Raw genomic sequence first — 16,551 nt, 5'->3', positions numbered from 1 at the left:
ATTCCTCAAGGGCAGTTTAAGGAAGGGCTAAATGACTTACTTAAGGTCCATCTAGTAAGGCATATGTGGATAAAAGACTATTTGAGTACCTGATAATGATGACTATTTGAGTATTTGATTTTGGCTAAGTTGTCAATTCGTTTTGTTTTTTTTTTTTTTTTTGGCCACACAGTGCTGCATGTGGGATCTTAGTTCCCTGACCAGGAATTGAATCTGCACCGCCCCCTGCAGTGCAAGTGCAGAGTCTTAGCCACTGGACTACCAGGGAAGTCCCTAAATTGTCATTCTTACTTAGTTCATGAAGAGCTTCATTTCCATCCTTTTCCAGATGATTTTCAGATAAATCAAGAATGCTCAGTTTGGCCAAGTTGTGAAGATTCTGAGCTGCAAAAAAAATTTTTTAATCCAAAACAACAAGACTTTCAGGGAACTATAAATGCATTTTTAAAAATCCTTAGAAGAATTCTGAGTCCTTGTTTTCTTTGTTGATAGTATACAAACCATTATTTGCCTTGATTAATTAATTTATTTCAAAAAGTATCTGGATAGGTTTAACCCCCAATTGCCACGACTGTGACTAGTGCACAGATATTTCCTTGTTCTAAGTTCTGACTAAAAAAATTGAGTTCACAAAAAGCCTAAAGCATCCGGGAATATAGTTTTTATGTCACTTTAGTAAAGTCACTCCATTTCTCTAAGCCTCAGTGTCTTCATCTTTAGAATAAGGAAGGTGAACTAAATAAACTGTGAGGGTGCTTACAATTCTAAAATGCCCTATCATGAAGGAAAAACAAAGGAACAAAAACCAGATGAGATGAGATGTTCTTTGTGTACTCAGTTTAGATGATTTTGTTAATGTCATAGTGGTGATACTAATAATAAAAACTTAGAAATTAAAAAAAGACAGATGAGGGGCTTCCCTGGTGGCACAGTGGTTGAGAGTCCACCTGCCGATGCAGGGGACACGGGTTCGTGCCCCGGTCCGGGAAGATCCCACATGCCACGGAGCGGCTAGGCCCATGAGCCATGGCCGCTGAGCCTGCGCGTCCGGAGCCTGTGCTCCACAACGGGAGAGGCCACAACAGTGAGAGGCCCGCGTACTGCAAAAAAAAAAAAAAAAGACAGATGAGAAAAATAGAAAACAAATAGCAAAATGACTGATGGAAATCTAGTCCTATAAATAATTACATTAAATGTAAATGGATTAAACACTCCAGTTAAAGAGATTAATAAGACTAGATTTTTTTTTTTAAAGCAAGACCCAACTCCATCTACAAGACATGTATTTTAATGACAAAGACATGAATATACTGAGGTTAAAATTTGGAAAACTATATTACATGTAAACATTAATCATAAAATGCTATCACTCTAGCTGATCACTGCTTAATTCTTTTCATTTCAGATATTTATCATGGTTGTTTAATCTAGTTGAAGTTTTTCCTATCAAGAATAATGAGAAAAATCTCCTTTAAAAAATAGTCAATTTTTTAATGAATATATACTCTTGTTATAATATTAGCTATTATTTATTTATTTATTTATTTTGTGGTACGTGGGCCTCTCACTGTTGTGGCTTCTCCCGTTGCGGAGCACAGGCTCCGGACGCGCAGGCTCAGCGGCCATGGCTCATGGGTCCAGCTGCTCTGCGGCATGTGGGATCTTCCCAGACCGGGGCACGAGCCCGTGTCCCCTGCATTGGCAGGCAGACTCTCAACCACTGCGCCACCAGGGAAGCCCACTATTATTAATTTTAAGCAATCATATGACCCTTTTTCTTATAATAAAATATCTTCTGGGATTTGGTTTAAAATAAAAAACCTGCAGAACTCCTCTTAAAAAGGGTACAGCTGCTATTTTAAGTTCTAAGCCTTTCTCGCTGCAGAGCAAGTAGAGAAGTAAAGTAGTATGGTCATCATTCTCATGCTTTCCGTTGTTTATCTGGCCTTTTCTAATCCTGGGTTTCTCTAGCTTTTGGTTTATGTTGGCATATAAATAGTTTCCTTAGGAAACTTTACAGACTCCTAGCAGTTGTGTATTCTGTTTTTAAAAGGCTAGACCATCTTTTTTACCAAAATCTAAATTAAAAAATAATCTGAATCGAACATATCTAGTTTATCCTTAAATATGCAAAGGTTTCTCCATACTTGGTATATGCACACTTTAAGAACTCAAAAGACTCAACTCATATTGATGCACATTAACTCCTTCTTTACAGGGCAATAGGTAAGCTTTGGAAAGCCTGAAAACATTTAAGGAAATCCTTCTCTCTCTGCTTCTCAATCACTTCTTTATCCATTCATTCAAATCTTTATTAAGCAGTTATTATATAACAGAATATGTGCCAAGCTTCAAGCACCTATTTCTTATTTTCTTCCTCTTTACCTTTTCTTAAAATGACAACATCTTCAATTATCCTGAAATTCTCTCCTATTATTTATCCATAATAAATTTTCATTCCAGTCATGAAGAAGGTCATTAAAAACAAGTTAGATATTACCTAGAAGTCTTTATTATCTTTTCCAGTTTCCCTAAAAATTAAATTTCCATTTGAGAGACTTAGCATGCCTTAGTATGAAAATATCGCGTGTTTTCTTACACTATTTTCATAATGCAGGCAGCAGTTACCTAGGGTTTTCACAGCATTTCCTGACAGGCAGCAGGAGACTAATTGGATTTCTTTAAGGTCACAGGGTTCAGCTGACAGAGACTTGACTATGTAATCCATTCCCTCCCCTATATCAGACAAGTGGGTCAAACGAAGTAAACACATCTTTTTCAGATTTGTCAGACCTTCAGCTGCAAAAAAAAAGGAAAGGAAATGCATTAAGTCACCAAGTACATAAAGGCATCCTTGCCTTGTATAGACACAGCCAGTGTTAAAGCATCTTAGCTGTTCTTATTATCAAACTTGTATTAGTAAATATATTAGAGAAAACAAAAATCTGACCTAGTTTTATAGCATCTTCTTCGTTCATCTTAATATTATCCAGTATGAGCGTCATAAGGTTCTTCAAATTACCTAAGCTGTCAGTCAGACCACCTGCCAAAGAAAAGGGATTGGACTATGTTCAGCTGTCATTTACTATATTTCTATTACCAATCAAAAGATTTTAGTTGTCACTATGGGCAAGAAATGCTCATGAAATTGACACAAAAATATATTTTTTTGGTGAGAGATGGAGATCTTCCTTAGCTAAAAACATGTTTTAAAAATATAATGGAATTACAATGGAAAACAATAACAGAAAGATAACTGGGAAATCTCCAAACAGTTGGATGTTAAACAACGCACTTCTAAACAAGCATGGATCAAACAGGAAGTCTCAAGGAAAATTAGATAATATTTTGAAAAATACAGAAATTAAAATATATCAAAATCTCCAGTTAACAGTTACTTAAAGGGAGGTTTAGAGCATTGAATGCTTATATTAGAAATAAGGAAAGTTTTCAAATCAACAACCTAAGCTTACTACTTCAGAAACTAGAGAGAAAAGAGCAAAATAAACCCAATGCAAGACAAAGCAATAAAATAATAAAGATAAGGGCAGAAATCAATCACAAATCACAAACAGAAACAATAGGGAAAAATCAATGGAAATTAAAAGTTATATCTTTAAAAAGATCAATAAAATTGATAAATTTCTAGCAAGACTGACAAAGAAAAAATGAGGAATAACAAATTACCAATATCAGAAATGAAAGGGAAGATACCATTACAGAAATCACAGATGTTAAAAGGATAGAGAATAATATGAACAAATCTACATGCATAAATTTGACAACATAGACAAAATTGCACAATTTCTTGAAAGGCACAAACTAGTAAAATTTACCCAACATTACATAAGTAATCTGAATAGTCCTGTATAACTCAGGAAATTGAATTTGTAGTTTAAAATTTTCCAAAAAAGAAAGTTGCAGGGACAGATAATTTGACTTGAAAATTCTACCAAACTTTCAAAGAAGAAATAACACCAATTCTACACAATCATTTCCAGGAAACAGAAATACAGACAACACTTCCCAACTCATTTTATGACACTACCATTAACCAATCTGAAACCCAGACTAAGGGAATAAAACAAAAGAAAACTTCAAACCAATATCACTTATGAAATCCTCAACAAAATATTACCAAGGAGTCCAGCCATATATAAAAAGAATATTATACTACCACCAAGTGACCTTCATACAGGGAATGCAGGACTGTTTTGATATTTGGAAATCAATCCATGTACTTCACTATATTAACAGTCTAAGGAAGAAAAACTACATGATCATATAAATTGATACAGCAAAAATTGTTGATACAATCCAATAACCATTCATGATAAAAATCCTCAGCAACCTAGGAATAGAAGGAAACTTCCCCAACCTGATAAAAGGCACCTTCAAAAAAACTACAGTTAGCATCACACTTCATGGTGAAAGTCTGAATGCTTACTCCCTAGGATCAGGAACAAGGGAGGATGTTCACTTTCACCTCTCCTTTTCAACACCATACTGCAAGTCATAATCAGTGCAGTAAGGCAAGAAAATGAAATAAAAGGAATACAGGGACTTCCCTGGTGGCGCAGTGGTTAAGAATCTGCCTGCCAATGCAGGGGACATGGGTTCGATCCCTGGTCTGGGAAGATCCCACATGCTGCAGAGCAACTAAACCTGTGCACCACAACTACTGAGCCTGCACTCTAGAGCCCGCCTGTGCACCTAGAACCTGTGCTCTGCAACAAGAGAAGCCATCGCAATGAGAAGTCTGCACACCACAACCAACAGTAGCTCCTGCTCGCTGCAACTAGAGAAAGCCCGCGCGCAGCAACAAAGACCCAACGCAGCCAAAGATAACGAAATAAATTTATTTTAAAAAATGAATAAATAAAAGGAATACAAAATTGGAAAGGAAGAAATGAAAATAATCTTTTTGGAAGGGACATGAAATAAGTTTATCAAAGGTATAGAGTACAAGATCAACACACAAAAATCAACTGTATTTCTGTAGTAGCAATAAATAATTGGTAACCAAATTTTTTTAAATTACCATTTTTAAATTACCATTTTTTAAATTACCAAATGAATGAAACAGGTATAAATCTAAAAAACATATACACAATCAACATGATGAAAAGTACAAAATGGTGAAAAAAGAAATCAAGGAAAATCTAAACAAATGGAAAGAGAAACCATGGTCATAGATTCAACATAATAACAATGTCAATTCTCCCTAAATTGTTCTATAGATTTAACGTAATTCCAACCAAGATCCCAAGAAGAGTTTTTGACGATATAAACAATGTGATTCTTGGGAATTTCCTGGCAGTCCAATGGTTAGGACTCTGTGATTTCACTGCTAAGGGCTCAGGTTCAATCCCTGGTTGGGGAACTAAGATCCCACAGGCCGTGCGATGCAGCCAAAAAACAAAAAAAAAAAAATGTGATTCTAAAATTTATATGGAAGGACAAAGGAACTAGAATATTTTAAAATTATATTGAAAAAGAAGAAGAAAGTTGGAGAAATAACACTACCCAATTTTATGACTTACTATAAAGTAAAAGTTACTAAGACAATGTAGTATTTGCAAGGGATAGACAAGGGTATTGACAAATGAAAGATCAATGGAAAATAGTATCCAGAAATACACCCATACAACTATAGCCAAAAAATTTGGGCAAAGATATAAAGGCTATTCAAACATGAAAGAATAGTCATTTCAATAAACAGAACAACTGGATATCCATAGGGAAGAAAAATGAACCTTCATCTAAACTTCACACCTTACACAAATGTTAACTCAAAATGGATCATAGATCTAAATGTAAAACATAAAACTTTAAAAGAAAATATAGGAAAAAAATCATCATGACCTGGGGTTATGCGAAGAGTTCTTAGACATGACACCAAAAGCATGATTTATAAAGAAAAAAAATGGACAGCAACAAAATGTAAAACTTTTGTTCTATGAAAGACACTGTTAAAGAATGAAAAGACTAGCTACAGATTGGGAGAAAATATTTTCAAATCACTTATCTCACAAAGGACTTGTATCATGAATATATTTTTAAAAAAACATGTAAAACTCAACATTAAGAAAACAAATTGACCCAATTAAAAATGGGTAGGAACTTCCCTGTTGGTCCAGTGGGTAAGACTCCATGCTCCCAATGCAGGGGGCCCAGGTTCGATCCCTGGTCAGGGAACTAGATCCTGCATGCATGCCACAACTAAGAGTCCACAAGCCACAACTAAGAAGTCTGCATGCTGCAACTAAGAGCCTGCATGCCACAACTAAAGATCCCACATGCCACAACGAAGATCTCACGTGCTGCAACTAAGACCTGGCACAGCCAAAATAAAAATATAAATAAATACTTTTTAAAAACTGGGTAAAAACTTGAAGAGACATTTCACTAAGTTGCAAACAAGCACATGAAGAATTTTCAACTTTTATTAGCCAACTCTGATGATATAACACCATACACAGAGTTCCAGTTGCTCCACATCCTCATCAGCACTTGGTATTGTCTGGTTTTTTTTTTCTTATTGTAAAATGACAAAAAGAAAAACAGAAATAATACTAAATGCTTAGCATTAAGTGAGAATGCAGAGCAACTAAAATTCTCATGTATTGCTACTGAAAATGTAAAATGTACAAAGTGGAAAATAGTTTGGAAGTTTCCTAAAAAGTTAAACAAGCACTTGTCATATGGCTCAGCAACGCTAATCCTACATATTTACCCAAGTAAATTGAAAACTTATTTTCACATTAAAAACTTTCATAAGAATGTTTATAGTAGTTCTATCTATAATTGCCCAAACTGGAAATAACCGACATGTCTTTCAGTAGTGACTAGATTCTAGCTATAAGAAAAAATAAGTGCTGATTGCAAACTCAAATGTCAAAGAGGGCCAGGGAGATGATGTTATTATAAGAAGTAGAACAGATGGGCTTTGTGCCCAACTGGAGATTATGTGTCTTTCCAAAGAGTGTAGGAGCAGATCATGAAGCTCTAGCCAGTTGTTACCAACTGCAGTTGTCAAATCTATAATTTTCAAGAGGAATGAGAAACCTGTATTTTCACATGATATTTCCCAATTTCAAAATGGTGGCATCTCCTTTAGGGAGAAGAGTCATAGCTAGGGGACAGAGAACGGAAGGAGACTTTTCATCATAGATTGTTTTATAAATTGGACCATGTAAATATATTACTCAAAAAATAAATTTAAAATATTAAGAACAAAATATTGGCAAACATTAAAAAGAAAATTTTTAATTATATGTAGGTCAAATTCAGCATGTAAGTGACCGGTGTGCAATATCAGCACAAACAAATGGCCATCAAGAGAAGATGGTAAAGCCTCCTAACACAGAACGCAGTCTAATAAAGTCTGAGTGACTATCCAGAATCTTATAGAAGGTCTTCCTGCATTGAGTAGGAGGTTGCAAAGCTTATCTGTACAAAAGGTTCTAGATTCTTAAAATGATAGAAAATGTCCTCTACAGGGTGACAAGTGAGGCAGAGCCTAATGGGAAGCCACTTGTGGATGAAAATGAATATCAGATTACAGTCACATAGAACAAGGCTCCTGCCGGCCCATAGCTTCACAGAACTCAGCAGCCCCTGCTCTGGGCAACAGGACTGATCTACACAGGTGTGGCTGGACTACACAGGTAAGGGAGACACTCACCTTTAGTGTTATTGTGAATCTGGGGAAAACTCCCCTTTACCCAGAAAGATTGACCCCACATGTATGTGTCTGAAGTCTGGAATTTCTTCATGTTCGACAAAAACTGTTCCCAAAATCTTCCTTCAAAATGAATGATATTTGGGGTGGGGCTGGGACTGGATGTGCTGCAATTTCCTAGATGAGAATCTAGTGACACAGTTAGCCACCAGCTTCTGCAGGTGATTAGTTTATGGTGGGATTTCCTCCCAGACTTCAAAGAAGGAGGGGTGCTACTTGGCAGGAAAGCAGTGAATGTTGGGTTAAGACAGAGATGCTGACAAGAGGGAGGGTTCACAGAAGACAAGCTTAACCTACTGTATACAAACACAGACAAACATACAAACACACACTTTACCATATATATACTACATAGCTATTCAGTCAGACTACAGAGCTTCAGCTCTGGGAATCCTTCCTAGGGCCTCCCAATCTGACAGCCTTCCCCTGACATGGAAGTCTCTCCCAAGCCCTTCCACTTCCCTTCCAAGTCCTGACACTAGTAGAAACTATTAGAAAATTTCAAGAAAAACAAATAATACCTAATATTTCCACAGTAACTAGCCAGGTTTAATTATAGCTTAAACTGCTAATGTTTACAATACCTGGTAGCTGTTGAGTCTCTAGGTTGTGAATACTTAAGGTGTGCAGGTTTGTCACAGATGTGATATGCCGCTCGTCTTCTAAGGTGAGGGGACTGGCTTCCACTATGATGGAGTGAATGTCCTTAAAGGTGCTGAGGACCGAACTGAGGCTTCCAGCCATGCCGGCACATCTCTTAATGTACAACCTGAGGCTTTTAGCAGAGCTGAATATTTTCCCTAGGTATGTGATATCTTGCTTATTCAACTTGCAGAAATCCCGGAGTGTAACCTCCAATGTCTTGAATTCCTGCTTCCAGTTGAAGAACAAAGACACAGCCCTGCTGGGAATGTAGGTTCCTGAGGACTCTTGCATGTGGACCCTGCTTGCGTCTTCTGTGGTCTTATCCTGAGAAGCCACAGCTCCCCCGTACAGGTCTAGTTTAACTAAGTCCAGAGCACTTGCACAATTAGGCAAGTTTTCAAAGAAGTCAAATAAGTAATCAGGGATGTTCTCTGAGTTGATATGTAGGCTTTTACCATGAAAGAAAGCTTCAAATTCTTCTCTCAGGTTTGATGTGGATATACTCTCACAGAATAAATTGATGCCACACTCTGTAAAGGAGTTGATGTTTATGGCTTTCAGAATTTCTTGCACAGTGGTGCTTTTCACATTTTGCATAGATTCCTGCCTCCAGAGAGGCCTCTTGGTGACTAAAAGCCCACCGAGGCTGCCATGTTGATACACTGATGCCAGGTGTTTCAGAACAGTCCGGGTGGCTTCGGCAGATGACCCACACGTATACAGGAGCAGGTTGCTGTACTTGGATGTAATGTCTGAAATGGAAACCATTTTCTGCAAGTGACCATTCCCCTTGGTCACCTCTGCTGGCTCTTCAGACGTCAATAAACTGCTGAGTCTGCGTCCTGCTGTGTACTCCTGGAATGATTTATGAAAGAACTTATACTTCGGCTTGAACCGTTGAGCTGTGTATTTACAGAGGAGTCCCGTTGTCAGCAGAACATCCTCGTTCACACTGGACAAGTCATCCGGTTCAAAATCAAACCTGTGGGAGAACACGCCCTCCAGAGCTAGGTCTCCACAGTGGTCCAGGCTCCGAGTGACCTCACTTGGAGCCACCCCTTTACGTTTGTGCTTGTTTTTATTTACTAGCAGATCGTAGAAAGCACAGAACAGTGTGGTTTGTGTGTTAGAGTGGAACTCACTTTTCCCCATCTGGATTGCACAAGTGATGACCACAAAGAGAGGGGTCTTCATCAGATTCCTCAAGCACCTGGATTTCTGAATTTGGAGCAACAAGCCTTCAGCGAGCTCCTTTATCAGCACTTCCCGGATGAGAGCCTGGGCACTGTCCTTGGTCATGTCCCCCACCTCGGCAATCAGCGCACCAAACTGCCTGATGTACCTCAGGCACTCCGTGGTGGTGGTGACGATGACCATATTCTTGAAGCGGTGGTTTTCCTTTATTAGGGCTTCGATTTCTGGGCAGTTCTGGGCCTTGAATTCATTGTAGCCATCAAGGAGAAAAAGAACCCTCTGCCGTAGCTTCAGTAGCATGGCCATGAAAGTCTGCTTCCTGATTGTGTCAGGTATATCCAAGAGTTGGTCACACAGGGTTTTGAAGAGTCCACCCTGGGCCCTGCTCAGACGGAGAAATAAAACTAATTTGAACTTGGTCAGAGCCTGGCACTCTCCAGAGGCCCAGAGCATGGCAATTCGCTGCAGCAAAGTGGACTTCCCTTTGCCCGGTTCCCCTTCGATGATGCAGGGGCTCTGAAGAGTGTCCAGCAGGCCACTCAGGGTCAGCTGCTCCAGACGGTGATGGTGTTGGTCCTTCCTCCATAGAACCGGTTCTGTGAAGGTGCTTTTCAAATTAAAAATAATGTCAATATCTTCACCCAGTGGATAGTAGTTCAGAAAAGATGGGGTATGGTATAAGTCCTTTAAATCCTGAGCCAAACCATCTAAGTCTTCTTCTGACATCTGATAAAAAAGACCTGTTAGAGAAGAGGTGAAATTGAAGAGGATCCAATTCTGTGTCTCCCCAGAACCTAGAGTTCAGGAGGAGGAAGGAGGAATGAGGCTGAGAATCTTCCCTTGGTGACTTTCTTTTCCTTCCCCAGTTCTGAGCTGGCAGAAAGGGTTCCAAATATTTGCTCCTGCTTTTCCCTGTTACCCTTTACCCTACTTGCCCTTTTGCCTTGTGTTTCTTCCTTTCCACCACCAAATTTTGTAGCAGCTGATTGGAAAGGAGAGGAGCCAGAGTTTGGGTTAAGGAAAGTGCATGAGAATAGTGGGGATATGGTTGAGAATGATGGTCAGGGGTAACTTTCAGCCAATCAAGCCTTAACCTTGATTAAAATCTGTCAGGAAAGAATTGACTAATTTAAAGAAAGAAAAACTAAATTAATATTTCATGAAAAGCAGAATCATGCTTCTTTAGTCAGTCAGGCTCTCTTTACCATGGTGCTTGGATTACAGAGTAGGTAGTCTGGGGGCCACTTGTCCACAGATGGTCCTCATCAGACTAAGGAATGTTGACAACTACTACTGCCTACTGCCTTGGCTTCTTAAGTGCCTTCACTGTCCAGTTTGATTCTGAAGTCAGCCTGTGCTAAATCATTTATTCCCTTACCCTGGAGTTACTTATTTGGCTTCACCATCAAGTGACCTAGTGGGAGTTTTTTGTTTTGTTTTGTTTTCCTGAGAGTGTCTGAGCTTTTCCTCAACATAACCAAAGCCCAATGCCCAGTGATATGAGAGCATTGGAGGGAGGAGAGCAGAGGTTCTGTCATGGGGATTATGGATCTTCTTCATGATTTATTCTATTTGTAGAACAGCTAAAAGAAAACTAATACTTACTAAGTCCATGCAAGTCCTGAAACAGAGGATAGTTCCACTTTTCAAGGGATTTAAGGAACAGGTTACAGGCTTCTGAACCCTTCTTCAAAATCATGTGAATGATCCCTCTCGCAGCATCCTGCTCGACCTTCTCACAGCAAATGATGTTTACTTCATTGTCATTCAGAACATTCCATACAAATAGCTCATCCAAAATTTGCTTTATAACAGTCATTCCCATCCTTTGAATGAGAATTTGACTGTTCTCCTTTATGAAATCCACTGAGGGGATGGGGGAGAAATATACATATTTATTCATTTATACAAAATGTGCATATCAGCATTATGTTGCCAGGGCATTAGGTTCATGCTTTTTTTTTTTCCCCTTTGGACCTATCTTGAGTTATCGAGATGCCAAATGCTTGAATTCCAGGCCCTCAAGAAAAGCTGTAAAGACTCTCATTCCTGACCCCAGAGTCCTTGGTGAGCAAGACGTTTTTTCTTTGATAACAAAGTAAAGTGAGCAATCTTGTCCTTGATATAAAAGCATCCCCACTAAGGTAATAGGGGTAAGACGATGCGCTTTCAAGTAGGGAGACTGGCGTACGATCTGCCATTACCATCTGTGTAACCTTGGCAAGTTGCTAAACTTCTTTGAGCCTATTTCAATGCTGTGCTGATAAATGTTGAACACACTGCCTCTCTGGGGGTAAAGGCCTGAATTCATAACACGTACCAATCTGCATGTTATAAATATTCCCACTGAGGCCAAATTCAAGCTAACAATGTATGTCAACTGGCTAACAAAAATCATAAAAATTAACAGTGAGTTCTCACAAAACAGTAAGAACCAGCTGTAGTACACCACTGGTTCCTTGTCTGTACAATGGAGTTGAGAACAGTATTTTACTTATGAAGTTGTAATGAGAACTCGTGTATAGTATTTCATACAAAGTAATAGCTCAATAAATGTTAGCTACTATTTTTAGCCATTATTCTGCTGTCAACACTCAAAGGAGTAGCACATTTTATCTCCCATAGAATTTGGTATTTTCTGAAGAGTATCACTGCAAAATAGTCGTCTGTATTCAGTTTAAGCTCTCTCACCTCTCACAGTGAGGTTCCCTGAAGAAGCTGTCTCGTTTCTGTGTCTGCCTTGCCAAGATCTAACTCTCCCAGGCAGTCCATGCCAGCTCGGAGAAGTGCCTCCCTGGTGTTGTACTCTCAGACACTGTCTGCACTACTTTTCCTCTTGGGCTAGGCTGCTCCTGGTTTTCAAATCTTTCTTGACTCATCCAAGTGGATACCTCCTCCCGAAGACCCTGAGGCATCTCTGGTCTGAATTACACCGTCAGGCACTCAGACCCCCAGGATCGTACCCCAGGTCCCCTTTCTCTCTGTCCCATGCAGATCTCTACTGCTAACCTCAGCTGGAATGTTACCACATCCCTGTCTACGTGGCCGGTCAGCAAGTCTCTCTCTCGCCCTCTGGGGTCTCATCTGTTTTCTAGGCTTCTACATCCTCCCTATGGAGACAACCTCTAAGTCTGATTCTAGTCACTTAGAAAGGCCTAGAGACCACCGCAAGATCACAGGACTAGCCTTTTGGAGGTGACATTTCTTCAGCTGTAAAATTAAGATATTGATACTTTAATTCTTTAAAAGGCTCATGAAAAAGACTGAATAAAGTCACATAAGGCACAAACATAAAAATATTTTAAAATTTGAAAAGTGTGCTGCTATGTAACTGTAAGATGTTCTTATTACTAGCCATGGTATCTCCCTGAGTGTGGACTACCATACTCCTCTCTTATCAAGTAGTTAAGTGAAAACCATGCTGCTTATTCATTCATCCAGTATTCATTCTTAGCAGAATATCTCTGTTTAGACTACTGCTGTACAGTAGAATTTTCTGAGATGATAAACATGTTCTATATTTGCTCTGTCCAGTAGTGGAGCCATTAGTCACATGTGGCTATTGAGCACTTGAAATGTGGCTAGCGTGACTGTGAGACTGAATTTTACATTTTATTTAGTTTTTGTTTATTTAAATTACTGTGCGACTGAATTTTAAATTTTATTTAGTCTTTGTTTATTTAAATTTGCATTAAATAGACACATATAGCTACTTACTAGTAACTACATTGGATAGCATAGTCTACACCCAGTCATCAAAGCGGAAAGAGTTATATTTTGGTCGCCACTTAGATCTACTCCGTGTTTCTTCACAATGATCTTGACAGATCTCTCTGCTTTCTGACCAGGAGGGTTAGCCCGAGTAGGTGATGGCAGGAGACCAATATTTTTTCCTTTTCAACCATAAAAACCAGAGAGTTTAATGAAAAGCAAGCTTGTATAAAAGAACATTCATGTTCAATAGGCAAAAAAATTAGACATATCATTGAAGAAATTAGGGGCAACAAATTGCACTAAGGGGAAAAATGCTTTCAGGTAATATAGGAAATATAAATGTACTTTTGATTCTTGAATAAAATCTTAATGTATTACAATATTCTCAGCATATAAGAAAATTCCAACAGGAGATAATTTCTAGTGGAACAGAGCTGAACTTTCCTTCTTCTGAAGGGACTCAGATTTGAATTGCTGACTTGATAAAAAGATAGATCATGTAATATTCTTCCTGAGTGCATCTTCAGGACTGACAAAGAGATCAGAAAGAATAGCGTCTTTATTCAATTACTGTTACAAATAGGAGATGTGTTCTGGAAACACCCACAGAAATAAAAACACAATTAACATAATGAGATGTCATTTTGCACCTACCAATTATTTATATTTTATTTGTGTTATCATTTTTCATATAAATATTGTTTATTGTCTATTTTACCCTTATTCCACCTTCTCCCTGTACCCTCCATTCCTGAATTACACTCGCAAATATACACCATATTGTAAGCACTGTGAGAACAAAAAGCATGCTTTGTTTTGATATTATACCCCCAGGGCCTAGAACTGTGGTTAATTAATTAACATTTGTTGAATAAATGAATTTGGTACAGATTAAAATGAAAAACCTCACCATGATGAAAAAGTTGTGAGAAAGCATTTACCATTAGAACTATTGGATAGTGCTGCAGTGAACATTGGGGTGATATATGTATACGTATAACTGATTTACCTTGCCGTACAGCAGAAACCAACACGACATTGCAAATCAGTTACACTCCAATAAAAATTTTTTGAAAATAAAGTGTTTGGAATAGTAAAAAACAAAAACAAACAAACAAAAAACCTATTGGATAGTTTGGGCTTATATTCTTAGTCATCTAGGATCACATTCTTGCAAGAGTTAAACATGCAGCCCAGACCTTGAACATGGTACCTTTTATTTAATGTTCCTTAAGCAAATCAATATCCCCCAAATTTGTATATTATTTCAGATTTTCCTGAGGTTTTAGGACAATGTATGTGTTTTATCTCACATAAGTCCCAAATTATTTAGAACTGAGTACTAATAGCAAAACCTTTCAAAGTGTGTGGCAATGTACCAGGAAACAGGAAATTCCCAGAAGCCATCTTTCAAACCCAGGATCTAGCCTCCCATGATGTCAGGGGACCAATATTTTAAAACAATCACTCTCTGTGAAAGTCCTAGCTTATCTGTGGTTCTGCCATTTAACACGGGCCACCATGTTTATAACTGAATTCTCAGAACCACAGAAAAATATTTGATGGGCATTCCATATATCAATATAACTGATCAGAGAAAGGCATGAATTGATTTTCTGCTCACTATCACCCATATTTGGAAACACACTCTACAATCACGCAGATTTGATTTCTAGTATACTTACTTGTTCTGAATAAAAGCTTTCCAGCTTTCTATATCTCAATAGACAATATTAGTTCCAAATGGAGAAGTCAAAGATGACTCCAATACTGTCCTCTTCTTTCTGTAAAACGGCTACTCATTCTGTAAAACTAACAAAACAGAAACAATCAAGACAGCAACCATTGTCACTTTTGTATTTTTTTTTCCACACCAAAAAGGACGCACTATACATAATGTTTGACATGTTTTTTTTTCATTTAGTATATTTTGAGACATTTCTATATCAGTTAAGTAGTAAACTGCCTCATTTTAAAAATCAATTTCATTGACGTAAAATTTACATGCAATAAAATACAAGGAGCTTTGACAAATGTACACACCCAAGTCAGTAATACCCCAGTCAAGATTTAGAATATTCCCATCACTGCAGAAAGTTCCCTTGTGCCCCTTTATAATTCATTCCTCCTAGTCTCCATCAAAGCAACCACTGATCGGATTTCTTTAACTATAAATTACTTTTGCCTGTTCTAGAAATTCATGTAAATGGACAAATGTAGGGGGTACTCTTGTGTCTGGCTCCTTTCACTTAGTATCATGCTGTTGAGATTCTCCTTGCTGTTTGCAGGAATTGGTAGTTCAGTCGTTTTTAATGGCTAAGCAGTATTCCATTGTAGGAACAGATCAATTTACCTATTAATTCTGTTGATGGACCTTTGGTTTGTGTCCAGTTTTTGGCTATCATGAATGAAGCTTCTATCAACATTCCTTTGTGGACATACGTTTTCATTTCTATTGGGTGAGAATCTAGAAGTGGAATTTCTAGGTCATATGGTGAGTGTATGTTAATTTTATAGATGGTGCCAAACTGTTTTTTAAAGTGGTCATACCATTTTACATGCTTACAGCAGATAAAATCAACAGTTCCAGTGGTTCCAAATCCTCAGCAGCACTTGGCATTATCCGTCTTTTTAATTTTAGCCATTCTAATGAATGGGTAGTGTTATCTCATTTTGTAATATTAATTTTCATTTCTTGATGACTAATGATGTTGAGCATCTTTTCATGTACTTTATTGTTCATTCATAAACTTTTTGTGAAGTATCTGTACAAATCTTTTGCCCATTTTACAAATTGGGTTGTCTTTTTATTATTGACTTTCAAGAGTTCTTCATAGATTCTGAATACAATTTTTTTGTCAAACACATGTATTATAAATATTTTTTACTCATCTGTGGTTGCTTTGATTGTGCCTAGGATTTAATTTACAGAGATAACTGAGTGACAAAATGAAGACGTCAATGCCAATGAAAAATGTTTTATTACTTATGATTCGCAAGAGAAGGAGGGCCCGCTGTGCCACACAGGACCACATGGGGCCTCATGGGGAAGTACCAGAGTTGATCAGGAGGCAGAAGGAGCAAAGGAGAAAGCTTAGCCCAGAGCCTCTATAACAGTTTTCACAGGAAGAAACAGGTGATGCAGGGTAGGCAAGTTCAGCAAGTTTAGGATTGGATAGTTTGAATAATTTCAGTAGACTCTGGACTATAAGGGTGGCCTGGGAGTGATTTAGGGCAGGGGAAATATTGGCTTG

General features: G+C 38.1%; 1 protein-coding gene across 3 annotated transcripts in view; it reads right to left on the bottom strand.

Annotated features, from left to right (window-relative positions):
* Positions 1–16,551, bottom strand: part of NLRC4 (NLR family CARD domain containing 4) — a 45,223-nt gene that overhangs the window by 19,581 nt on the left and 9,091 nt on the right. Inside the window, exons 2-7 of one of the 3 annotated variants that reach the window (XM_067703318.1) lie at positions 14,983–15,109; positions 11,189–11,449; positions 8,329–10,323; positions 2,951–3,043; positions 2,629–2,799; positions 292–384 (exon numbers count right to left, since the gene is read on the bottom strand). In XM_067703318.1, the coding sequence (XP_067559419.1) occupies positions 292–384; positions 2,629–2,799; positions 2,951–3,043; positions 8,329–10,323; positions 11,189–11,449; position 14,983 (2,614 nt within the window). In that variant the 5' untranslated portion in view covers positions 14,984–15,109. Of the gene's footprint in view, positions 1–291; positions 385–2,628; positions 2,800–2,950; positions 3,044–8,328; positions 10,324–11,188; positions 12,156–14,982; positions 15,355–16,551 lie in introns of those variants that run through there. The other 2 variants (XM_067703319.1, XM_067703317.1) reach the window with 2 other exon arrangements.

Source organism: Pseudorca crassidens, chromosome 14 (assembly GCF_039906515.1).
Source record: "Pseudorca crassidens isolate mPseCra1 chromosome 14, mPseCra1.hap1, whole genome shotgun sequence".
NCBI lineage: Eukaryota > Metazoa > Chordata > Mammalia > Artiodactyla > Delphinidae > Pseudorca > Pseudorca crassidens.
The sequence above is the reverse complement of the archived record's forward strand: the minus strand, read 5'-3'. Positions and strand labels throughout refer to the sequence as shown.